Here is a 27557-nt window from a genome sequence, read left to right as displayed (position 1 = left end):
AAAAAAAAAAAGAAAGACATGTAAGTAATAACTACCTACATGTGCAAGAATATCCCTCATTACTCATTACACAAGCACGCACACACACATACACACAAATTTATGGAGTATCAAACAGACAAGTGAGTTTAGCAATAATGCAGATCAATACAATTAACAGTTAGAGATGTTCTTTGATTCTCTTTGCTGAAAATAGGTCTTCTCCTCCAAGAATTGCCATCACATTTAGCGACACGCTCCTCCTACTCGAATTTTTGCCGTAACCGCTGCTTGAAGAGCACGGGAAGCAGAGATAGCACCGCCAGGACCGCCAAAACGATGACCGAGGTCCACGACAGCGCGTCGCCCGCATGGGTCAGCTTGTAGAGGGTGGTGCCCCCCTGAATGGCTACAAAGGACGGCGGAGCTACTCCTGCAGAGTCGAAGAAGAGTTTGGAATAACATATCATCGTTGAAAGTTGCGTAAAATGGAATGAGCTTTTAGCATAGCTGTGTCACATAACTATTGCAGTTTTTCATGCATGAAACACACACGGAAAAGAGTATAAGTTATTTTCATAAGTTTTGCCAGCTAATGTTAGGCCGCGAATTCAACAACACACATAAATATCGCCACCTGATACACAAGCAGAGTGAACGGTCAGGCATGAGTGCACCTACGATAGCTTTGGTGTCAAATTGCAAACATGTCTGTGACCTCCCCATTCAAGAGAACATCTGCATGCAAAAACAACTACAGCTTTTACAGTAGAGAGAAATCTATCAGTGGTAATTCAAATCTCTTGACAGTTATTGATCCAAAAGCTGAAAATAAGTACACGTCTCACTATTTAACTGAGAATACCCGTGTTAGATGAAATCCACTACCAGGATAAAGCCATTAACATTGGATTGAAGAATGATACAAAGTTAGGTGGTTGCTCAGAAAAAAAAAAAAATCACTTTATCAATCTAAAGAATGAGAAACAACACACTTAGTCTGTGAGGACAAACTGTAACACAGATAGCTCATAGAGTTTCTGAATCAGCTCAAAATATCAGATTGAAGTATAATTTCAAAGGCACGCTTGACTTTGAACCTGTTGAGGATGAGTCCCGAGTATACTCGGGCAGGTGTCTATGGGAAATGTGTGTTGTAGCAATATCGGTGCATCCTCAACGGGATAATACAAATTGATTGAATAAGGAATTTAATGCACAATGACTTTGTCATGTATGACATGAGAATCTACATTGCATGTCCTCAGAACAAACTATCAAAATTCCCTTCATCCCTTTTTTAAAATTTGCAGAGTAAAGGAGCCCCCTCTTTAATCACCGGAAGGGGTCAGAAGACAAGATTTTCTCCCCTTCAAGGAGGGTTTCCACACAAGCTGTGGCTAATATCAGCCCGTGCAAATCTCCCCACATGAAACTCAGTTTGTGGGTATTACACTATTAAAATCAGGCACAGTTATCAAACCACCTGAATTAGTGGCGTTCTAGCTTAAATGGTTCCAGATTTACGGATGTACATTGTACTTCATTGCAGCAATTTTTTAGCTTAAGTGTTAAAATTGAGTCAAGTTTACTTGTTTGTTTTTTTTGTTTCTAAAATATACAATTTGGAAATTTCTTCTTCCTCGTTTGCATGTTGTTTTCTTTTGTCTTTTCTTTCTTCTTTCTTTCTCAGTTTGCTAGGCATACCTCTCCTTCTTTTCAGTTTAAAGAGATGGAGAAGTCTTTCAAAATTAAAACTGTGACTATTACTGAATATAACATGCATGTACTTATTAAGAATATTGCCTTTGAATCTCACCTATAAAGGTGCCCACAAAGAATGGCATTAAGGGTACATCTAAAATGGGAGAGGTGATATTGATGAACCAGTTTGGGAGGAACGGTGTTATCCTCAGGAAGATGATGTAGTTGAGGAGATGCTCTCGTTGCCTGGCAACCTGAAAAACAAGGTTAAAACAATAGCTAAGTTATTAGAACACACAGTCATGTGAAGTAGGTACAGTATCACCACAATTTATATCTAAATATCAGAGAATCTTTTTTTTCTTAACATTCAGAACGTTTTGAAGGCATCTATTCTGGGTAAGAACGAATAACTACTGTAAAACATGATATATTCGCGGCATGAAATTTTCGCGAATTGGAGCCGACAGCCTTTTTCGTGGCATGAAATTTTTCGCGAATTGCCACTGGCTCGCTCGGACCGCCATTTTGGGTTAGGAGATTTTAGCACAGAACTCTTGTAGTCTAGAGTGTTGTTTGCTGACCCATTGAGCCAGCGCTATTCTCATTCGGTATCACTACATTTGATACAGAATGGGGGAGGCAGCGTGTTGCGTTCGTCTCCGTACCGCACAAACCACTTGCCACAATTGTATGGCTTTAACCCTAACTAGGCTGGGGGAGGGGGGCCTCCGAGGCCCCCCCCCCCCCCCTGACGTTCCGCATGATGTATCGCTAACGCGAAAAGCTATCACCGCGACGTTAAATATGAGGGCAAGTCCATGAAAAAAGTTACCTCAGGGTGAAAAAATAAATTTCACAGACTTTACCTGAATTTATGTTCAAAGTATTCAGAAAAGCCTATATTTAGATGAATATAAAGACTAGAAATGTCGCTATGGCGACTGATGCCTCCGCCATAATGCATGATTCTCCCAATAGGCGTATAGTACAATGTCTTCACAATGTGTAATCCATGACAGTTTCACATAACTGGCAAAATATTGAAATGACAGGTCTGTCAGAAATGTCTTGATCTGGGTTTGCTATAATTTTTTAAGAGTGCAGGTACACATATTTGGGGAATTGAGAATTTTTACTTGAATTCTGATGGACCTTTTTATTAGTTTATGCATTGAGTAATTTCCAAGGTATGAAGAAAGAGTGTAATGATGGTACAATATATATATATATATATATATATATATATATTTTTTTTTTTTTTTTTTTGGGGGGGGGGGGGATTGAAACCTGGCCTTTGACCCTAAACCTCTGACCTTTGACCTTCTGGCTGGAAATTTCTCGGAGAATCTCCATTAGGTAATGCATGTATTAAGTTTTGAAACTAATAATGCAAGCATTGCATATACTAGTATATGAGGGACATAATAAAATTTTGAGGAGTTGACCTTGACCTTTGACCCCTGACTATTGACCCATGACCCCTAAATTCCCTAGATAATCCCTGCCAGTCAGTACATGCATATTTACCAAGTTTCACGAAGATACAAATTGTATATTGAACCATTTGCGAGAAAAGTGATATTGCAACATTTTCACCTCACCTTTGACCTTTTGACCTTTGACCTTATGACATGAAACTCTCTCTGGAGAATCTTTACGCAGTAGTACATGTCCACACCAAGTTTCAAGAAAATACCTTTGGGGCATTGCATAGATATGGGGGAAATTGCAACATTTGTAGCATTTGACCTTGACCTTTTGACCTTTGACCTCTTGCCAATGTCACAAAAATCTACTCAACTAATTGTCCCATCATACATCATCCTTGGACCAAGTTTGGTGAAAGCTGCTTCATCCAGTTTTGAGTTATCACGTAAACAGATAAATTTTAGGATTTGACCTTGATCTTTGACCTTTGACCTCTGTCCGATTTCACTGAAAAACTAATCAAGTAATTGTTTTATCATACATCATCCTCCAACAAAGTTTGGTGAAATTTGCTTGATGCAGTCTTGAGTTATCGCGTAAATGGATACAATTTCATGATTTGACCTTGACCTTTGACCTTTGACCTTTAGCTGATTTCACCCAAAATCTAATCAAATAATTGCCCCATCATACTTCATACTTGGACCAAGTTTGGTAAAATTCCAGTAAATATTACTCAAGTTATCGCGTAAACGAAAGCGGACGGACGTACGGACGTACATGTACGTACGGACGGACGGACAACCCGAAAACATAATGCCTCCGGCACCACTTCGTGGCGGAGGCATAAAAATTTGGGGAAAATCTAGCAAAATTGATTTTTTCACCATGTCAAACTAAATTTAGCTTCATTTTGAATGTAGTGCTCAAAAGCACTGTTTTGAACACATTTTATTAATGAGAGAAAAATTAGAATGTTTAAGCCCATCTTGGCTGCATTTTATTTTTTTTCTACTGTCCATGGAATGCACTAAATGAAACAGAAAGAATTTTTCAAAAATATATTATATTAAGAAAATCACAGCGTATTGAAATTTGGTGATTTCTACCTTTTTGAAAGTGTAATGTCCGTGACGTTTTAGGCATAAAAGTTTTTGTACAGAGATTAAAATTGATCCAAGTAAGTTAAAATTTGGTTTGCAAAGCTAGAATATGGTGTTACACACGATTACAAATTAAATTTTGAAACACATGAATACTTTTCCAGTAAAATGCGTCACGGACATTACAATGTTATAAATCCCATAGACGTCACGGACATTACTACATGTAACTTTAAAAAATTTAGAAATACTTTTTTAAAAATGCTGAAGTTTTGTAATTAAACAATGTTTTTCTGATTATTAATCAATCTGTTAGACAAGACTATCAATTAAATTTTGAAACACATGAATACTTTTCTAGTAAAATGCGTCACGGACATTACAATGTTATAAATCCCATAGACGTCACGGACATTACGAAGTATGAAAAATTTAGAAATACCTGTAAATAATAATGAAGTTTTCTAATATTGCCTGTAATCTTTCTTTGTTAGTGTGAATGTGTGTGTGGGTGTGTGTGTGCGGGGTGGGGGGCATGTACACATGGATTGTATATGGGGGGGGGGGGGCAGGTATGTGTGTGTGTGTGTGGGGGGGGGGTAATACCTTGTTCATCAAATCTTTACCCTTGCCTTTAATCTGTTTCTACTTTCATTATCTCACCAACCTGCAATTGGCTCGTTCGTTTGAGTCAAGTTCTTAATCAAAAAGTCAGTGAAATATTTTGTAGCTCAAATCACTGCAGTTCATGGAGATGGACGTACTGAACTTACATTCATGAAAAGACAGGGTACATCTAATCTGTTCGTCTATAGCAATGAAGAAGAGTCTTTCATCGAGAAGACACAAGATTATCGAGTGTCTGTCTTCTCTAACAATTGACAATCTAAATATATGTTCCTTTAAACAAAACTTTGAAGCTGAATAACTAAACTTTTTTACAAAATAGCAGTAGCAGTAGCTCACGATCTACCCTGTAGAATTGCATCTAGGCATTTTTTGCTTTGGTTATGTGTTCTCTTAACTGCACTTAATTTTGTGGTATAATGAACCACTTAAATTAGTCTGTATTGTACCATGATTGTACATTCATGTTTATTATTGCCACTTATCAGAGAAAATCATGTATCAAAGAAATGCTATATGTTGTAAAGCTAGCTCATACAAAAAAGATGTCAGCAGAAAGAACTAAACAAAAAATTAATCACTCATTATGTTCAAGGTTCATCAAAGGTGTAATATCTGTAACATCCATAGGCTTGTTCCTATATATAAAAAAAAAAAGTTGTACCATCAATATCATTCGAATATCAGAGATAAATATCAATATTACTGATTATGTATTCTTCATGTTATGATTTACTAATGAAGATTGTTTCATTTGTCAGTATTGAGCCATTGTTTGATACCATTTCATTTTTGTATTATTACATTGCATCATTCATATAACATGTTTATTTTTACCTTGGAAGGTGAAAAGAGAAGAGATAAATATTCCAGAGAAATTGTTTAAGGTTGACATGATTTATTTCATGGCATTGTATGTTTAAAAAATGAAAAAAATGAAAACAAAAGAAAAAGAAAGTATTAAGTAACTGACTGATATTTCATATATTTTCAAAGTGCATAAGATTGTAATGTCCGTGACGTTTTAAGACTTTTCTCTTTGAGTTTTCTTTTCAGTTTAAGTTTTAGGAATTGCTTCAATGACAGTGTTTATGTATTCTTAGATGATTGTAGAAGACATACCACGTAGAATAGTCTAAATTGAAAAAGTACTTTCATTTTACCATATCTATATACTTTTATTAAATAATATTGAGTTGTTTATTGTTGCCATGGAAACTGAAAAACATTATTTCACAGAATGGACTCAAAAGTATCTTTATGTACCCTACAGTCCTTTTGCTTCAGAAAAAGTAGAAAAAATAGTTTTTCACTAACCTTACTTTCAGTTTTTGATAAGTGGACAAAAGTGTAATGTCCGTGACGCTCAAAATGTAATTCCATGACGCCAGATTTCTTTCCATCATTGTCATTTGAAACACTTTTTAATTCAAATTTGCTTAAAATATGTTACAGCAATATCAAAACATTCATTGTAAAGGAAAAATGTCTTATTAAGATGATTAAACTCACAGAGTTTGTAAACTATTTGTTGGCATGTAAAGAGTTGTGTCCAAAAAATGTAATGTCCGTGACGCACAACATTTTCTGGCATAATTAAACAACGATTGTATATTTTTTTCTTATATTCACAGTGTTGTTTTATCTAGATGAGTGGTGTGTGAGCACCAAGTATTAGCTTCAAATAAATGTTTTTTCTTTTAAAACTAACCTAATAAAGTGTCAAAAAAATGTCTGAAATGTAATGTCCGTGACGCTGGACTTGCCCATGACTTTTTTCTTTCGAGTCTCCCGCATCTTTTGACACCAAATTTGCGATGCCCGGGCGCGCGGTTCCAAAGTTGCGCATAAATATGTACATGCCTGTCAGACCAAAATTGCTCAAAATATTTTCTTGTTCAGAACAACGTCGCGGACAAGTTTCATGGAAAAACAATGAAAAACATAAAGTAAAAAAACAAAGAAATACATAAGAAATTCAAAAAACAATAAAATACTTAAGAAATTTTTTGTGATGGCACAATTTTTTTTGATGCTCAGGACACTAAAAAGAATATTTACAAGAAAAATGTGCCCATTTTGAGCTTTATTTAGTGATTTATACCAAATTGTCTGATTTCATGCATCATTATGCATAAATTAGCATAATTTAGCATAAATGATCATTTTTTTTAAATCTAACTTCGTGGTATTTTAGATTACGTCATAGGCAATGTGTGTGCCAATTTTCGCCGCGATCGCGCGGTCGACGACCGACATCTGGAGGGCCCCCCCCCCCTCCCCCGGCTCTATGATCTACCTAAATAGCCCGGCCTAGTTTATAGGGTTAACAGTTTCTAGATCACTTGAAAATGGCATTGAATTTCACTTTTGTCAAGGGCAAGACTCCATCCAGGGAATGATTGAAATTATACCAGCCAACAATGCTACTAAAGTGGAAAGAGAATACGCAAACAGTGAGGCAAGTAGGGTAGAAGTATGTACTCACTGTGGCGGCCCATTTCTCTACCCGGTCAGGAATGTACTTCTGCACCAATTGCACTCCGACAAAGTATGAGATTAGGTAGCAGTTACTGGCTCCTATGGCAGAACACTGTTGGTGATGTAGAGAGGAGTAGAAATTACCAAAAACATTAAACATATTCAGTCTGACAATTGCTGGTAGAGCTTAATAAAATGTTTGAATGGCACACAAGGATACAACCTTGTGACCACACTGTGTGATATTATTACAGCTGTATGACCAAAAGCTGAACTGCAAACCTGTAACAGCACATTGTGCCCATGCTGCTTTACAATTCTGATCAGTAGGAGGTCCTTTTTTATTTCACCTGAACACTTAAGTCTACAGAATGTGGACCAACATGGAAAGGAAATTTTACAATTGAAGAATTTTCTTCTGAGCACATCCACATGATGTTCAATGCATTGCAAAACTTTACAACAATTTAAAACAAGGAAAAGTAGAAATTACGCGGTGCGTAATATATGTCCCCACCGGAAGTAGCATTTTGTAGGAAAATGTACAATATAGGTCAAAAATCAAGGTCAAAGGTCAAAGAAGTCAAAGGTCAAAATTCTGTGTAAAAGTTTTGAAGCGCTCACCTAGTGCCATCACATAAAGCAAACGGAATCGAAATCGGGTAAGAAATGGCGAAGGAGTAGCATTTTGTAGCAAAATGTACAATACAGGTCAAAAATCAAGGTCAAAGGTCAAAAGAGTCAAAGGTCAAAATTCTGTGTAGAAGTTTTGAAGCCCTCACCTAGTGCCATCACATAAAGCAAATAGAATTGAAATCGGGTTAGAAATGGTGAAGGAGTAGTATTTTGTAGCCAATGTACAATATGGGTCAAAATCAAGGTCAACGGTCAAAGAAGTCAAAGGTCAAAATTCTGTATAGAAGTTTTGAAGCCCTCACCTAGTGCCATCACATAAAGCAAACGAAATCGAAATTGGGTAAGAAATGGCGAAGGAGTAGCATTTCGTAGCAAAATGTACAATACAGGTAAAAAATCAAGGTCAAAGGTCAAAGAAGTCAAAGGTCAAAATTCTGTGTAGAAGTTTTGAAGCCCTCACCTAGTGCCATCACATAAAGCAAACGGAATCGAAATCGGGTTAGAAATGGCGAAGGAGTAGCATTTTGTAGCAAAATGTACAATATAGGTCAAAGGTCACGACTGAAATTCTATGTAGAAGTTTCAAAGCTCCCATGTAGTGCTATCATATAAAGCAAACAGAATCAAAATTGGCTCAAAAATGACAGAGAAGTAGCAAATTGAAGATTTTGATCACACACGGACGCACACACGGACAGACACACAGACACACACACGTACGGAGCCCGTTTCATAGTCCCCTGCTCGAACTCGTTTGGCGGGGACAAAAATGCAGGCAACACTTAAAAAATGCAGTACTATACTTCCACCTTCATCTCAATATGGCATACTCCCGTTATAATAAAGTCATAAGGACCAACAGTTTTCTTTTGTTGTATCTAAATTTAATTATAACCAAACAGTATAGTGTATTAAACATATATGAATTTGGGGACCAGAATGTTTATTTTGCTGTAATGAGAATTTTGGTATATTGCCACTTGGTCTAATATCAGAAGGTGTACTTTCCAGTTTGTCTAACACCACTACGCAAAACTTGTTTGGCCTACTATCACTTTCGTCTAATACGCGTTTGGTCAAATCTTCACTTGGTCTAATGCCCGGTCTGGCTAATCATCGTTTCGTCTAATGACCAGATGGTCCAACTCTAATTTGTGTCCTTGGATATTTTCCCCATTGTGCCTAATAAATTGTGGGTATTAGACCAAATAGGCATAGCCCATGTGGAAGTAGATGAACTAGTATAAATGAGGCTAAGTGGCAATTGGACTAAAAAGTATTAAACTAGACAAACTGGTTGTAGACAGGAGAGGATTAGACCATGTGGGTTGAGACTAAATGGCCATTAGATGAAGTGGGAGCAGGCCAAGTGATAAATCACCAGAATTTTGCTAGTAAACACTGTGTTCATTATAATGGGATTGCACTGTAGCACTATGGCCCGAATTCATGAAGGTGGTACAAATGAAACCATGGTTTAAACCATGGACAAAAACCATGGAACGCCAAGTGTCGCACGGAATATTTCGTTACGAAATTGGTCATTTCGTCAACAAAATGACTGTTTCGTTAATAAAATTATCATTTCGTGGACGAAATGTTCATTTAGTTACAAAATGTTGTCATTTCGTTACAAAATAATCATTTCATCGACGAAATGACTGATTTCGTAAGGAAATATTCCATGTGACACTTGGCGCTCCATGGTTTTTGTCCATGGTTTAAACCATGGTTTCATTTGTACCACCCTCGTGAATTCGGGCCAATGTGTCCATAAATACAAAAAAACCCCAAAAAACCCAAAAAACAAAAAACAAAAAAAAAAAATCAAGGAAGTTCAAGAGATGGAGTACAAACTGACCATTATTCAAACAGCTGTCGGCTTTCTATGGATGCACAAAAGAATTTAACAGGTTCATTTGTGCCTTTCATGATTGGGGTTCGATGCCGCCGTCTTTCTGCGCAATCTGAACATTTATTTTCAACATCAACATAATATTTATTGAGTATATGATTCGGCACGCCGTACACCGGGGTACCGTTGTAACCCGGGGTACCGCGTTGTATAGCGCCATCTCATGCCCATTATTTATAATGCGTATCCGAATTCAGACACACCGATTCTGAATTCGGATACGGCAAAGTCGTCGCAATGAACTAGCACCATATAGGTGTTTTTCGAAGTACACTTGCATGCATTAATTGATGCATAATCACAAATAAGAAAACATTTTTGTGCATAATAATACTAAAAAATATTTTGACACATTTTTTGGTAAGCCAGGGTACAGCGCTGAAAAAAATAATTAATTCAACAAAATGGCGAATTTTCATTTGGTACCCCAGGGTACCAAATACTGCATCATATTTTGCTTGTTTTTAAGTTACACGAAATAGAACTTCACCTAATGATAACCCATATATTATTACAAAAGTTAATCCCATCCAAAAATATCAATGTATATATACATGTATAATATGTAAATTTGAGCTATACGTTGTATAAGTGTTTGAAATTGTACCCTCCTCGAAAGCTGATTTTCTGACTTTTCCAATAATTTCTGACAAATGAAACTGATATGACATAATATTCAAGTACACATTCTCTATGAATTGATAAGTCAGATTAGTGTCTAGGCATGTTACAGTCAAGTAAGTTTTAGGTTTTATTTCAGCAGTATTTGCACAAGTTAAATTTGCACATCCCCCATGTATTTACCACTATCAACAGCTCATCATATCCAAGTACGGATGGCTTAAATTTACCATTAAAAGACATTTAGTATCTTCCTTTGAGAATGGTTGGTCAATACAATGTTGTAGGCAACAACAGTGAATCCATTGTCTTCCTGTCTTAGTCTGTGGGGCAGATCAAATTTGGCGTAACTATACCAACAATATTTTTGAGTGGTGGCATCAAACATGGGATCAAAGGGAATGTTAAAGGGAAGGTAAACCCAAAGAGCAATGTGGATTGAGTGAAAGCAGCAACATTAGCAGAACACATCAGTGAAAGTTTGAGAAAAATCGGACGATCGATGCAAAAGTTATGAATTTTTAAAGTTTTGGTGTTGGAACCGCTGGATGAGGAGACTACTAGAGGATATGACGTATGAGTGGACAACAATACAAAGAAAATATAAAGGATATTCAACAAAAATTCACTTTTCTAGAATTATGAAAGAGCAGTGGACCAACCGCTTTCAGAAAGCAGGGGGAATAATTGCTACCCTTAACATATGTCAATATCAAGTTGATGGAATTTGTAATTTTCATGAAAAATTGATTTTTGTAGTATTTTCTTTATGTTTTGTTGATATTGTAGTCCACTCATACGTCATAACCTCTAGTAGTCTCCTCATCCAGCGGTTCCAACACCAAAACTTTAAAAATTCATAACTTTTGCATCGATTGTCCGATTTTCTTCAAACTTTCACTGATTTGTTCTACTAATGTTGCTGCTTTCACTCAATCCACATTGTTCTTGGAGTTTATCTTCCCTTTAAGGACTGTCATGACTCCACCTCTAGAACCTCCTTGACATGATTACTTCATTGTGCAATAACTTTCATGACACTTACCAGGCTGACTAGGAACAGTGCTAAAGGAAAGGGAAAGAGAAACCCTGAGAGAATACTCAGGAATATAGAACCAGGGATGGCAAACGTTTGTAGACTGGAGGGTCAAAGGTCAAGGAAATGTTACTTGTATCACAGTCATGAACAATATGATTTCAGTCTTGTTTCTGAAGATGTTTAGAATGTAAAATCAGGTACAATTGGAACATGATGTACAGTGTATGTCTTGTTCCAAAAAACAGTAGAGACTTTTGCACATGGATGTTGTTTTTTTGTTTTATGTTCCGCTGGGACAAGTAAAGATAAATTGAGCTCAATTTCTTTGGAATCAAAATAATTTTGAAATAGCAATGTAAGCTAAAGAATTTGCTTGCTCTTAATTCATGCCAGTGTAATGTACAACAGGGTTGTGCAAAATGCATGAAAATTTACTCACTGCAAACATATCAAATACCATACTTTTTTTTTTTGTGTGTGTAATTTGTTTTACATTCTAATCCCTACGAAGGCACCATAGGATCAATGTTTATACATTGTAGGTCACCTATTGCGGTACAGGAAATGAAAACAAAGTGGATATTAACAGAAATCATAGCCATTTGAATGTGGTTATTAAACAGTAAATTTGAACATTATTTTTTTTTTCAAATCTAAAGTCTGTGTCTTTACGCTATCATTTGTAACATCAAATATTTAAATAACCCTTTCAAGAAAAAAAACATACAACCTTAGTCAATGTTATCATACAAAAGGAACATTTGAAGGAATTAAAATAAATAAATGCAACAAAAGACCTGCAGTAAATTTCTCATACAAAATTTACACTTGAAATGGAAGTCTTAATATCAAATTCAGGCTGTTAAAAAAGTTGAAAACTATTGTACATAGCAGCTTTGTGTTTTCATATCCATTTCATGAATTCTATACACTTTAATTGCTTACTCACACACTTTTAATGTCATGAAATAAGTTATTTCAACCCTAATCCCACCGGATTTTTAGAGGGACTTGAAACCACCTTTTTTGGCCCTCCCCCCCCCCCCCCAGATCTCGGTCGCAGATTGCGCGATCCTCGCGAAAATTTGCACTAAGGTAGAGGCCAATGTAATCTACAAAACTGTATAGTTAGATTTTTCAAATTTTAATTTAAGTATTTTAATATCAATTACTTCATGCTGATTTGTGCAAAAAAAAATTTTTGCCTATGAATCAAAAAATAAAGCTCCAAGCCTTCTAATATTATTTTTGGTGAACATATTCTTTTTAGTATCCTCAACAATAATATTGAAGCAAAAATTTGGCTTCATAATAGTGGGAATAGGGTCAATATCAAAGCTGTTCTAGCACTTCTTCCCATCTCCAGGCAAAGGATACAAAATATATGTGAGGAAGAAAGCTCCCATGACGGATAGAGAGTTTCTCTCGTTGTACCGTGACAAGACCTTGCCCAAGTCCTTGGCGTCATCCATGTTCCTTGGCAGTTTGATGTGTTCCACATCATCTCTATCAGGCCATGACACAGAAATAAAATAAAAAGGAGGCTTGTAATAAGATGCATACAATGAGAAATACAGCAGACACTACGTTACCATTTTTCAATTGCTACTAGCAGGGTGGTCCACAAAGGATTTTAGCATGTCGCTGCAACATCCTCAGAAAGACAGCAACATGCTCTTCAACATCCTCAAGAACTGGCAACAAGCTCAAAATAAAATCCATTTTAAACATGTGAAAACATGTAAAAACTTGAGAAACATCAAACTACTCAGAAAATCTGTGCACAAAGCATGAGGCAGAACATCGAACATTTAAGCGGAACAATATGAAATAAGTCCCGAAAGATTATGCGCTACATGTACATGCGTGTGATGTGAATCTCTGCACTCGTAAAATTTCATTCGTATTCTCACATTCAGAGCTTTAAACATGCTCAAATTTCAAGTTGTCGACCACCCTGAAAAGGGGGTTAAGATGTACAATGAAAAATACAGCAGACACTAACTGCTGAAACATCCTTAGGCTGCGACTATCAAATGGCAGCTTGGGGCAAGACAAATATCCCGGACTGACCACACGCCCTCAGTGTGTAGGTGGAAAACAACTGTGCACGGTGCACCAATATCAGTATTGGGTGACTGTAGTGTAATCAATCTTCTCTTCATGTTCTGTACCACAACATGCAGAAGAATACTCCATATTTTTCTTTGCAAGGCACTTTGTGTTTCCTTTGATGTCAAACATGATACACTATTTTCAACTTGTTAAGGACGTGAGCCCCAGAAGCAAGCAATTTGCAGAAGGCAACAAAACCCATATTTTGATACAGAGTACTGGGATACCCCCAGTACACTGTATTTAAAGGTACTTGATAATTTTAACTGGTACAAAAAGTTCTAATTTAATAATGATAGCTTATGATACAACAGACCAATGACACATACATACTGTTTGTTTTGAATGATAATAATTGAAAAGATGTTTGATACATATTTGTACCTTCACCCTGCTGTAAATCTGAAATCCAGCATAACCCACTGTCTTAATTCCACGCTGATTCCAAATTTGGGTTCCATTCTTTTGATTCTTTTCAGATCAGAGCCAATTTCTGAGACTCGTGTTCTTGCTGCAGTGCAACACAGTTTGCAGTGATTGGGGACATGTTGTTCAATTTCTATGATTTATGAAATCATCAAGGGGCCATCCATCCGCGAGGTGGTGCCAAAGTTTCATTGGCAAGTTCTGGCAAGTTCACAAGGAACTGGTTTAGACTCGGAGGCCGCTTCATATTGTGTGAAGGAAACATTCCTGATGCTTACATACAGATCTGCATTTAGGGGGTTCAACTTCCATACACTCGAGATACACAATCTCATGGTCATGTCCACTTTATCGTGGAAGTGCTCGTTATCTACATGTACCTATGAGTAGATCTTCATCGATTAAAGGGGGGGGGGCAAGATTGTCATTGCACTGTCTATGAAACATAATCATTATTGTTCTAATTAAAACATGTTCCTCAGTTGAGTTTGAGCGCATCCTACATGTACCTGCGCAGGTTGGCAGTGACATAACAAAGAGCGTAGAAGCGCACACATGAGAGAGCTGAGCTACATGTAGCTGAGCTAGTAAGTCTTCTTCTACAATTTGGTCAAGTTTCGTGAAAATGACATGGGTTTTGAATATACAGTATAAGTTTTATGAACCTTATCCTTTAGCTCAACCCTAACAGAAAACGTCGATGAGAAGGATTTGAGAGATTTTGGTGTTTTCTGCCGTGTGAAGGCGCTGCTCGCTCAAGAATGGGAGTGTAAACCCTAACAATAAAACCTTTTCCTCGTTTTTGATACCTTTCTCTGCAATTCTTGCAAATTTGGAGAAAATAACATGGATTTTGAAAGAATTACGGGGATTTAAGAGTGTCATTGCAGATTTTGTTGCCAATCATGGTCTTGATCCTGTAACGCTATCATTTTTGTACATTGTACAGGACGGCAGATTAGTCATATTCTTCAAAGTCCCGTAGATGAAAAACAAGCACATGAACCTGTGGTTTTATTTACATATTTGGGCTTCGGATGAGTCAAAGTTACGGTATGGAAAGTTTGAAGAAAATGACACGGACTTCACTTTAACCGAGGAACATCCTCATAAGAGTCCGTCCTCAAACAGCAACTCACTCTTCGATTTCGGGGAAGTTCCAGTAGACTAGGGACATGACTCCAACTGACGTGGCAAAAATGGTGAGTACGATGAGAGCCGAGCGTGACGTTCGTTTCTCTACAGACATGGTGGACTTCGCTTCCGTTGTGATTTCCATGTCTTGTGATGGTCTGCTCTGCGATACACTGTTTTGGTGATCTGAAATTAATACTGTAGGACAACAGCTCATCAAGTATCAATTGTTGACATATAAACTGCACGTATCTGCTGTGGACAGTTCTCTGTTGTGTCGGGGCACAGCGAGGCGTACATCTAGAGATGTTTCTTTTTAATGATGTCATCAGTCTTCGAAGATATGTTACCGGTTACCAACATCATGTTGATGAAATTTGAACAAGAAGTGTTTTTGCGCAAGGTGTGGGTAAATTTGTAATCTCACACACACACACAAAAAAGCAACTAAAACACTTTATCCAATGTCCCTTTGAGTTTCTAAAATAACCAAAATGACAGTCATTCACCTTATCACGGTGACCACACAAAAAGAGTGATAATATCACGATAATCTACATGATTGCAACTGATTGACAAATTGCCCTACATCGACGTAGAAAAAAAAAAAAAAAAAAAAACATCTCGATGGAAGAATTTCATGAATATGAATAATTATGCAGTACCCGCTGCATGCTATAAAGATTAGAATCAACACTTGCTGTTGGGTTGAAAACTCAGTGGTCTAGTGGAGATGACGCCTGTCTGGAGATCAGGAGGTAATAGGTTCAAATCCTGCTTGAGTACAATTGAAGGGGTCGGTGCAATTTAGTGCTAACCCACACTTTTGTCAAAATTGAATTACATGCATTTTCATAATCCTTATCCTTTACTCTTAAACCTGAAAATATCATATTTGAATTCAACCAATAAGATGGTAAGAATGCATGCATTCATGTATTAATGTACAATGTATGGACTTTCCAAACATTCAACAGCGATTATCTCAGAATGACTATTATGTGGGTTAGCACTACAGTATATTGCACCAACCCCTTCAATTGTATTAAGCACACCCATGATTTTTTATCATGGCTACTACTAGAACACTGATCAATTCAGTGCTTCTTCACGTCGCTGTATGGCAATTTGTCAATCAGTCGCAATGAAAACATCTCAACGGAAGAATTACATGAATCTGAATAATCTACAAGATGTACACTGTAGCACTTCTCTACTTACTCTGTATGTTAACCCGTTGAGGACGAGTCCCGAGTATACTCGGGCAAGCGTCTATGGGAAATGAGTGTTGTAGTAAAATCAAACCGTCCTCAACGGGTTAATTGGCTTCAGCCACTCCAATGCACACTTACAATGTACACATTGTATGCCTTTACGTGTGTTGGCTGTTCAAAATTCTGACTTTACAGGGTATTACTCTTGTGGTTATCAATTGGTTGTAGCACCCTTGAGAACCACTCACATGCCAAAGCTTACATTAATATGCAGCTACTCTTTGTTTTCTCTGTTACGAGACCAAGACTGTGTTAAATCAGTTGCCTATTCAGTTAAAGGCAAGCGTCATCTACTGAAACATTCAAATCCACACTTAAAATGTATCCGTTCCTCTCACACTGGGGACTACGTGTATGTACACGCGAAACTGCAATCTGTAATGTTCGGAATAATTGAGTTTTGTATACTGGTATGTGTTTGTTGTTTGTTATTTTCTGCTCTGTTGTCATATTTGTATACGACATCCTGAACTTGCCTTTAGGCAGGGCTGCCAACTCTCACGCATTGAGCGCGAGACTCACGCAATTCAACCAATTTTGACTGTCTCACTCTGATAAACGAAATCTCATGCTAAACCCCCAAAATGGAATGTACATGACTACAAAAATATCTCTAAATTCTCTGATATTCCGAATATCGATATGCCAAAGCGCAGGGATGTCAAAGGTCAAGACCCCCCGCTTAGACAGGAAGAATGTAAGGGCGGAATCTTTGGGAATTGAAATTCATGGATGTTTTTATTTCTTTCCTGATTTTTTTTTTTGACGAGCCAAAAGTGTGTGTGTGTGTGTGTGTGTCTGTGTGTGTGTGGGGGGGGGGGGGGGGCTGCAGCCCCCCACTTCCGAGGCCCCTGGATGTACAATGTACATTTATAGGTGAAGTCGTACCTTTAGGAACAGGTGGATCCTGGACCTTCTGATTCAAATGTCCTTCCCTTGATTTCCGCCGCAGGTTGTACCTAGTCTGCTCCATCTTTCCACTGGGCTTGGTTCACCTTACCCTAATAAAAAGAAGAGTACAGAGTAGCAGAATGATATACACATGTACTACTTATCGTCACTGGGGTGACAAGACCTTGTATTATACATAAAATGTCAAAATGTTCAGCAGCCAAAAAAACATGGCGGCCAAAGCACTGTAGCAAATGGGATAGCCTTTCCTTTGAAATGCCATGGGGGCTTTATTTTGGGGGGTAAGACAGTTACAACTGTATGACTTAGACAGGACATCACTTTTATTATTCGACCATTGATCCAAAGAAGTAATTTCCACCAAAATTTCAGATGCAAGGTCTTGTCACCCCAGCCACCTTATGTACACGTATGCCGCAGGTACATGTACAGTAATCATTTCGTTAAGGATAAACATTGTATTTGTTACACTGTACGTGCACACATTGTGTAGGTCGATTCATCTAAATTCAGTAATAACCCTGTTAGTGCTGAACACTACATTCTGTAGTCCTGAGTACTTAGACACTGTACTCGGTCAGATGTCCATGGGAAGCGTGTTCTACAGCTAAATCAGCTCGTTCTCAGTGACTTAACTTTGTGAGACTGTATTAACTCTTTATGTGCCACGTTCACACGTACTACTTGGTTGACAGCGTGCCAACTTCGCATATTCTGCTCAAACCCACATACAATTGTACCCGCCCAAACCGATCGATAAATTGCCAAATGCCGCATTACCATGATTAAGCTTTTGTTGCGCTTCCGTTCGTTTCACATAGCTTGCACTTTATGTAGTAATTGACTATCAAGCGCTGATCCCTATTACTACTAGTATTAGATTTGCCCGTAAATTCTAAGTTTCTGCCACTGTTGTGTGTGCAAGTCATGCTTTTACAATGAATGTAGCTACTTGTCATTTCAAAAGAAAAAGTCATCGTTTTGTCTTACAATCGTCATGAAAGCAAAACTTGGCATTTTCTCTACAACTGTGCTCACTACATGTCCGATCTACAGTAGGCCCTATAGAAGTTACCGGTACACAGATTTGAAAAACAGAATGTTTTCTCAAAGCATGACTACGTTGGCGTCTCAGAATAATGTGGCACACAGGGGGTTTCCACCATGGCATATACAATGTAAGGGAAGTAAAAGTAGGTTCCTACTCTCATAATCTGATTCAGTAATTGGGCCTTGTGCCTTTTCATCAACGAATGAAACATCCCGTAATCATGGTAATTGCTGCAACTAAAATACATGTAACGTTAGGCCTACGGCCTAGTTAGCTGCTCTGCACAGAGTTCCTCTGCAACAGTCACATTATTCAAGATCCTGTACGTGTACAAGTTACTGATACTACTACTAACGTTAGTACTAACTTTAATAACTAACGTCAATTACGGTATGGTCGCCACTGCGGTAAGGTCGCCAGACATTCACATCGCATGTAACGACGGATTTTCATCACTCTCAAAATACATTCGTAATTCACCTTTTTCCTCCGTAAAAACACAAATGATTTTAATCAAAATATATTTTACCATATGTAACAGGTGATAAAACCATTTTTAATGCGAGGATGTTTTTGATTTAGAATGGACTTTAGGTGGCAGATTAAGGGAAATTTTCAAACGCGGTGACCGACAATGCCTCCTTCATTGAAGCGTATGTATAACACACACGCTAATAATATGTGGCCGGCTATGGGCGGCGAACTACATTGTTAATTCAGTGCCGATAGTTCGCCAGCCCGGACGTGCACAAGAATTACACACAAGTGGCGACCATAGGGTAATTGACGTTAATGTTAACAGTTAGGTGAAACTAGGATTGATGCACAGTAGGCTGATATTATATAAATAATGAATTCCAAAGACTTTTTAATTTGTTTTTCCTCTCTCTCTCTCTCTTTGCCTGCTTGTTTGTTTTGTTTTGTTTTTCATGTTTAGTACTTGTCCCACAGCAAAGGAAACTACAATAAATTACCGTATGCCTAGATTTTTCTGACTCTCTAGAATCTATATGCTAATAGTCTACTGCAACTGAGTTGGTCTACTTTTGGGGATTTCTACTGGATGAGCCATTGGCCAACTTGTGGCATGACGACGATAATGTCGCTGTACGTCCCACTCGATCCCACGTAGATTCTAATGTATAGACAGAGTATGTATTGTACATGTGCACAGCTGACAGCACTTTGAACAGCCGCGGCTTGCGTAACATATTGCCAGTAAGGGCGGACTCACACTGTGCGATTTTTACTGCGATGCGCTGCGCTGCGACAATGTGCGATATCGCAGCCTGTTGCACTCTGTCGCAGGTGCTGCGATGTATACCGCACACTGTGCGATTTGTGGCCTACGATTTACACCGTGCGCATGCGTACATCGTACATTATGGCACCTGTTCATCATAAAGAACGGTCACCATGAATGAAGTCACGAAGTCACTCGTGACTGTTTTTTTTTTTTTTTTTTTTTTTTGGCGACGTTGGTTTGAAAAGTACATGTATGTTCAAGCTTGTTTTTTTTTTATTCTAAAGTAACTATAGAAATTAATAGATATGAATCGAATAACACAGTTTATTCTAAGAAATAAAGTTAATAACGATAGTAAAAAGAAATGCCATATTTTGGTATTACTTTGGATCACTGCCTGGATCAAAGTCCCCCCCCCCCCTTTTTTTTGGGGGGGGGGGGAGGGTTACGTGTTTGTAGGATTCTTGATCATTGGAAATACACGTGTAGTCATTTACAGCATATTGCGCATATTTATGTAATTATTACAATGGGTAGAATTCACAGTAAGGGTGAAAAAGTACTGCTTGGCGGAGGTCTGTATTCTCTGAGTGCTTTTCTAAGGCTTTGATAATGGAATTCTAACATTGTGGTTTCTCAAACACATAAAATATTGTGCTGACATATTTTTTCTGGTTGGCCCTTGAAAAATTCACTATTGTTTTGTGTATGTAATTACCATCCAGATGTAAGGGAATCACACTTATTTACAATATATATTGATTCACAAATAAAAATGTGACAAGAATAAAGATAATGATATATTCAAGTCATTGAATTAAATCTAAAATATAGACACATTGATCACGATTAAAGTCAATTCAATAGGTAATTTATTTCCATCATCAAAAAAGAAAAAGATAAGATGGTACAAAGCGGTTCAAGTTGTCGATTTGTCTTTCTATATCATGACTACAGCTGTATGCTTCAATTAGTTCAATACAATTGTACTGTCAAAAAAAGGCCAAAAACAGGCAAAACTAGTAGGAAAAGCAATACCATAATTGTGCTGTACAATTCATATATACATACTGCAGTATGGATGTCATAGTTCTTAAAAGTATCACACAGTGACAAAAAAATCAACTTCCATTTCTTTTCCACATAAACAATGAATAAATTCAGTCAACTTGAACATCTACAAGAAGTTCAGCTCAACGAGTTACCATTACAATTTGCATGAGACAACTACCTATGCCACTACAATTTCCCAAATAATGTTGCAAAAACAAACAAACAAACAAACAAACCTCGGAGAGGAAATTGCTGCAATCTAACATACTCTACAAGCAATGTTTACAGTTAGACTTTGTGTACAAAGGTACATAAACACTTACTGTAAACATACAGTGTATTTTGAAAAATGCCAAATTGAAATGATCATACCAGCATCCGAAGGGGTGCTCTAAGATGCACTAAATGTGCTACTGGTCCCAATCCAGATTAATCAAACACTGATACACTGCAAAATACTGTGGCAAAGCAGTCATTTGAATTGAAATTCCAACTGTGTGTGAACCTTGTCAATTGTATACCTTAATAATGTAATATCATTACAGGAGATCTCATCTTCAACATTGTCCATTTTCTGTCCATCCCAGATTATGTTGGTGCCTACCTTAGGCATTCTTTGCAAGAAGAAGATGTGCTGGTTAAAATGTGCAGAAGAAAATGAAATAAAAGGTTCAAGGCTAGAGTACATGTAATTTTGGTTACACGTTTTACTTTCCAGTATTGACTTATAAGCAAGAAATATACAATTGTGTTACCAATAAATCAGGAAGATACAAATGAATGGACATTGAATTGCTTTGACTGATAAGGGAAAGTGGCAAATTGTAGCCTACAATGTAGCAAATACAACTATAACAATTTGCTGACTCAAACTCTCAGATGTTGAGTCCAGTAATAAATGTTATCCATCGATACAGGTAGAGGTATGATAAAAAACAAGCAAACAAACACAATTTTGTGCAGAGGGGGGAGATCAGCAGTTAAAATATGTATCATTAAAATACCATGCAGCACTAAATACGGTAGCGTATATATGACTGCATAGGAAAAAATAGCTATCTCAGAACGCTGACTGCTGCATTCACATTGCTCTAAATTCAGAATTGCACAGTAACATGATTTCTTGTTTGCAGCTATAGTACAACTTATTGCAATGATACATGTGCCATTCTCCATTTTTCTAGCTCAAACATTTCTGGCAATACATGTATCATTGTCAGACTCACATTTCAATACGCTTAGACAAGGGCGATGAAAACACACTGTGCAATTCCATCATTGTGCAATGATTAAAGCCTTGTTGATGTAGACTGGCATTATTAGGGTGATTAATAAGTTTACAAAACTAAGTTGTTCAATGGTCAAGTTAAACTAATATTAGAAAACTTGCAATAAGCTCTCACTTCCACAAAGGCCTAAGGTGTTTTTACTCTGCGCAGTCCTGTGAGTGACGAAGAAATATGATGTCATGTCACTACCACTTTTGCAACAGTGCAAGTCATATACAACAACTTCAAGGTAAAACATCTCTTGAACTTCTGAAGTTTTCCATCGATTCAAAAGAAGTTTTGCTTACATGTTCAGCTCACTGCAAAGTGTGTTGCCGTGGTAACAGCACTAATTGCCCTCAAAATTATTTAACGGCTTTAAGAACAGCTTTCTTCCCCAGTTTTCGAGCCATTAAAACAATGTTTGGCACACATGTTGAAGTTAATGTAAAGTTGCACAAAAGATACATTTTTAAACAGTAGTGGAAAGAGTGTTGCTATTGTCTCTGAACATTGTAGTGGCCCTCACAAATCAAACAAAAAGCTTGTGGAATTTTTCCCTCTCCAGTTTTTCAGTGATACAAACAAAACATGGTACATTTGTTGTACATGATTTAAAGTTGCAGGATACATTTTAAAGAGAAAGGGAAAGTGCATTGTCGGAGTAACAGTGCATAATCGCCTTAAAATCATGACAAAACCTTGCACATTGAAATTCTTCAGCTGTTTGTTGGTATTTCAGGAAAAAAAAAAGACTAACGGTGAGTGCATGTACTGTAAATTTGAGTTTTTCGAGAGTAGCTGTGTTTGTAGTTGGTGGGAAAACAGAAATCAAACCATTGTAAGTTAACATCAAATGCATGTAAAGTTCATGGAAACTTGCACTGGTCCAACATAAATGAAAGAAACAAGTCAATATGTCAGTTTCTTCAAGTTCCACCTTCCGGACTGCCTGCTGTAGTAGCTACCACTTTCCTGCTTTGAAAAGTCACATTTTGTTTCCAGTAAGTCCCAGAGAGACAGCAATGTCATCCCACATCGATCTTGCAGTTACAGGTGTAGGTGTTGAGGTGAACTACATGACAAGGGCTAAACAAACACAAAAAAGAGAGCAAAATGGAGAAAATAGGGGAAATATTAATTGTTACAAAAATGCATAAGGTTCCCTGTGAAGCAAATGTTTGTAGTTTAGGATGCCTCCAACTTTCCGCCCATTTGCTTACAGTGTTTACAGCACTTGAACTACACACATTAGCAACTGACAACCACAGTTGAGTTATCGAGTTGAGTTTTTATGAAGTTCCTCGACCATGGAATTGACTGTGGAATTTTATTTTCTTGAAAAAGTAAAAGAACAATGTGGCATGTTTTTATTTCATACTTAGAGAACTTACGCCTGAATAATCCTTTCGACAGCGATCATAGATCTGAACCCCCTGACAAAAAGAAGTATCCCTGGATGATAATTCTTTGAATAAAGTCTACTCAACAATGTTCTTTGAAGTATGTAAATCAAATTTGGGATTTTCAGGTACACCCCAAATACATAAATATGTTGCACTTGTCTGTAGAGAGAAAAGAACAACAACAAGAAGCATGTTTCTGTTTTTCTTTCTCTCCCTATTTTAGAGGTAAAGTAAACATTTTCCATTAGTGCATCAGCAGGGTACCTACTGCTGATAAAATCTTGGTTTCCTTTGCTTCTTGACTCCTCCTTATCTTCTTAGGTTTTACAGGTCCTGCTTCTCCTTCTCCTGCTCCTTATGTGTAGCATTTCAGCCTTTGACGCCTTGCTGGTAGAGTCTTTATCATCTTGTAATTCCTAGTAAATAGGAGAAAAAGAAAAAGAAAAAAAAAACACACAAACATGATTACATATTGTATTGAATTAGAATGATGAAGAGGGATGCATTCCCCCTATGTCTTACAATGGATTCATTCTTTCAAAGAAATGATGTTTTCATTTATTTCTGGAAATTACTTACAATGACTGTATTTGAAGTTCTATGAATAAACTATTCATCACTTTTAGGCTAGCATGAATGAAAGTTTTATTTTCTTCAAAATACTGTAAAAGACAATTAAATTACACTTTTTGAAATAATTTCTTTCTTGCTCTCAACGTAATGTTTTTTTTTTTTTAATTGTCAAGCCACCATACAAAGAAAAAGAAACTGATGTATTCACACATGCAGTCACATAAACATTTTGGAAAGTATGAAAAAGTGTTTATTTTATCTTCTAACATATATACTGTACCTCAATCTCCCAAATTGGTTAGTGATCCTCTTGGCATGTTTGTCCTCAGAAATTGCAGGTAAGAGAGGGATTGATGTACTTCTGCAGAACAACCAGTTGCCAGCTGCTCCTTTTCTGCTCTTCCTTTTCAACATTGAGACAAGCCTCCAGTATGAATTCCTTAGAGATTTCATTTTTATTCAGACCTGTTTAGGGTGACACAAAGGGACAACTATTTTTAGGCATTTATGATAATTACAGTAGACTCTAGATTTACCATTTGGGTAAAAAGGACAACATTTGGGAATGAATCTAGAGTTAACAAACACCATAGTGATAAACAAATTTATTCAACTATTCACCTTTGTTGATCATTGGACATAGCAGAAGCACTTGCATGTAACCAGGGAGGAGAGACAAGAATACATCATAGAGGCCTCTACATAAGTGCTTTGTAAATTCATACATGTATATCATAATCATAATTATTTCATTCATTTACTAAGGTCTACGGGCTCGAAAGCTTAACTAAATTACACTATGCATTACATAGTGTACCAGGTACTTTTAGTACAAGTATGTCAATATACATACATGTGTAACACATGACGCACACAGCATTGTTTCCTACAGTCTGCAATTTTGGATAATTCATGATTGCCCTTGAATGATGTTTTACATTCTGCAATCAAACTGCAAGTACACGTACAACAGTTTGGGGCAGGGTCTTTGATGATTTCAGACTGAGAGTTCATTTTGATATACTTTGTTATGAAATTAAAGGGCAATTAAAGTTAACAAAGAGTATGACATGTACACAGGTACTGTACTGTATACTGGTGTAATAGCCTTACCAAGTGCTGTGCACAGCACGTTTGTGACTTGCTGAGGCAGCAACGACAAGGCTGTGTTTATTATCGACACAGATTAACAAATGACATACTGCCGGATAATCAAATACTTTGTGGCACTAGTCTGCAGCCCTGAGCATGAACATGTTACAGCCTCATACAGTAACAACTTTCAGTTTGGAGTGCATGATCGATCATCACATAAAAACTCGGACAAACATGGATAAATAAAATGTTAATCAACTAGTAACCTACATGTAGAGAGGGTCACTTCAATGCATTGCATTTGTTTGGTGTGTGTGTGTGTGTTTCTAGACTACAATTTCTGTACAAATCTCCAAGAACAACTGATCAATCTAAGTTACCTCAGCTCCACTTAGGCCTTATTGTTAAAAATCTAGAGTGCTATACTCCTGGCTTAGTTAGGTAATTTCCATGAGACTAGACACTACGTCTACTCTAAAAAAAAAAAGTTTGGGAACAGTTTGTTTATTTTTTGTCTAGGATCTGGATTCATACTGCTTGTAACTATAGCAATGGATCTCAATTACAGTGTAGGTCTAACTCCAACGGTTAGAGTTCTAATTCCTCTAACGTTTAATACAAAATAGGTATAAGCCTACGGTTCTAGCGTTAGACCACAGCCAAGGGCAGGAAAGGCTAGCACAGCTACTGACAATCTAGATCCAGTAGTAGGTGCCTGCGCCTAAGTAATAATCGACACTGTATTTCTGTAGCCATCACGACACTAGCTTAACCAGAGTAGGCCTACCGTATGATTTTGAAATCCATGAGCACATTTTGGCAAAAAAAAAAAAAAAAAAAAAATGTAGACCCATCTAACGTTAGTACCCTTACGTTAGATCACCGTAAGGGACTATCAAACATCACTATCGTTTAATGTTGTAGAACGGGTCTAAAACTAAGATTAAGAAGAAGCCTGCTGACTGCGAGTAGTGCTAACGTTAGTGCATGCTACGACTGCTAGTGCTAGACTAATTAACTGTTAGATCTAGTGCTTAGGGTCTAGACAGACTAGTTTAGTTAATCTATATATATAAAGACTTTAGTAAGAAAATGTAGATTTCTAGAAATCTTATCACTAATAGTATCAGTTAGGCCTACATCTTGATGGGCTAGACTTTCAATTATCAATATCCTTTCCTATCAACGTGTAAAAAAATATCTGGATCTGTTTCTGTTTCTGTTCCGGTTCCGTCGGTATAGAGGTCTACTCAGAATTAACTGTAGGCCCCCTACTCCACCAACATTTTGTAACTGTGTGTTAGTATGGTCGTGTGTGCAGGGCAGGAAGAATGTTTCACATTTGAAGCCTCTAGACTAGACTACTAAGTTAGGAGGGTAGATCTCTAACTGTTGGTTACTCTTTTTCAACGTTATGTCGTTAGACAGAAACCACGTCTAACGTTAGGCCCTAAACGTTATGTGTTTACTGTAGTCTTACTGTTAGTGTTCACGTCCACGTCAGTCGATCCAGTAGCAGTGCAATACTAAGCCATTCTGGTCTAACCACTTACTTAGATCTAGGGCCTGTCCAGACCAGGGGCCTAGCCCTAGTAGTTTATACAACGTGTAGGCCTATGTCGATTTAATTCATAAAATTCGAATGGAACATGTATGTCAAACATAGATCTAGGGCAGACTAGGCCTAGAACCACTTCTAGGCCCACACACGTATTTAGGCCTAGCTAGATATGGGTCTAGTTTATAGCATACTCAATAGGGCCTAGGCTTTAATAAGTTTAAAGTCCAAGGCTATGCATACAGTACCGGTCCGGCGGTACGCAAACAAAATTTTAACCAACCCACAGACTGTTTAATCTGCCCTCGTTCAAACTCTATACATGGGACTACGTATGGACAAAACGGCTGCAATGGACGCGAGAAGCCCATATTCATGGTAGAATTACTCACGATTGCACTCTAAGTCGTTGTAAAACTCCCTCCCCATCTCATCTTCGTCATCATGTTGAGATAGATCAGTAAGCAATTGTGGAATAAAGGAAGCATATCCAGCCAAATCTTGATTAGTACTTCTTCTACCACCTTGCTTCACTGAAAGTTTTCGATCATCGTCGCAAGCGATTGTCGCAGAATTTTGAACATGTTCAAAGTTCTGCGATGGGGCTGCGATGGCTGCGATAGCCCCCAAATCGCCGGTTGTCGTATCGCAGACATCCTCACACTGTGCGATTTCTCGTCGTGCGACATCGCAAAGGGTAAATCGCAGTAAAAATCGCACAGTGTGAGTCCGCCTTAAGACACTGCACTGTCGCCGACGGTCTGTGTTTGTTCACTTCTCGCAGCAGAACTCCTAGCCAGCCACATCAAATAATTTATACTCAGCTCAGCATGATTGTGTGCTGCCAGTCGTACACCACAGTGCCGGCGAATGTGCTCAGTCATACGGAACTAAAACGCGACGGGTTCAG

At 37.6% G+C, this 27557-nt stretch overlaps 1 protein-coding gene and 1 long non-coding RNA gene across 3 annotated transcripts; both read right to left on the bottom strand.

Annotated features, from left to right (window-relative positions):
- Positions 1–60: 60 nt before the first annotated feature.
- On the bottom strand, positions 61–27432 carry LOC140235996 (transmembrane protein 41B-like). Of its 2 annotated transcripts, XM_072315983.1 has the most exons (8): positions 27396–27432; positions 17374–17486; positions 15217–15397; positions 12914–13042; positions 11543–11636; positions 7333–7437; positions 1799–1937; positions 61–412 (listed from the first exon to the last, which is right to left on the bottom strand). In XM_072315983.1, the coding sequence occupies exons 2-8, from the start codon at positions 17456–17458 to the stop codon at positions 243–245; spliced, it is 903 nt and encodes a 300-aa protein (XP_072172084.1). In that variant the 5' UTR covers positions 17459–17486; positions 27396–27432; the 3' UTR covers positions 61–242. The 2 variants fall into 2 exon arrangements, with proteins under 2 accessions (XP_072172084.1, XP_072172083.1); XM_072315982.1 differs by lacking the exon at positions 27396–27432 and having other exon boundaries at positions 17374–17532.
- LOC140236030 (uncharacterized) lies at positions 20550–27194 on the bottom strand. The gene is made up of 4 exons (XR_011901742.1): positions 27040–27194; positions 24275–24459; positions 23690–23837; positions 20550–23104 (listed from the first exon to the last, which is right to left on the bottom strand). It is a non-coding gene; the product is annotated as an uncharacterized lncRNA (long non-coding RNA).
- Positions 27433–27557: the final 125 nt, after the last annotated feature.

This window comes from Diadema setosum, chromosome 12 (genome assembly GCF_964275005.1).
Source record: "Diadema setosum chromosome 12, eeDiaSeto1, whole genome shotgun sequence".
Classification (NCBI taxonomy): Eukaryota; Metazoa; Echinodermata; class Echinoidea; order Diadematoida; family Diadematidae; genus Diadema; species Diadema setosum.
The sequence above is the reverse complement of the archived record's forward strand: the minus strand, read 5'-3'. Positions and strand labels throughout refer to the sequence as shown.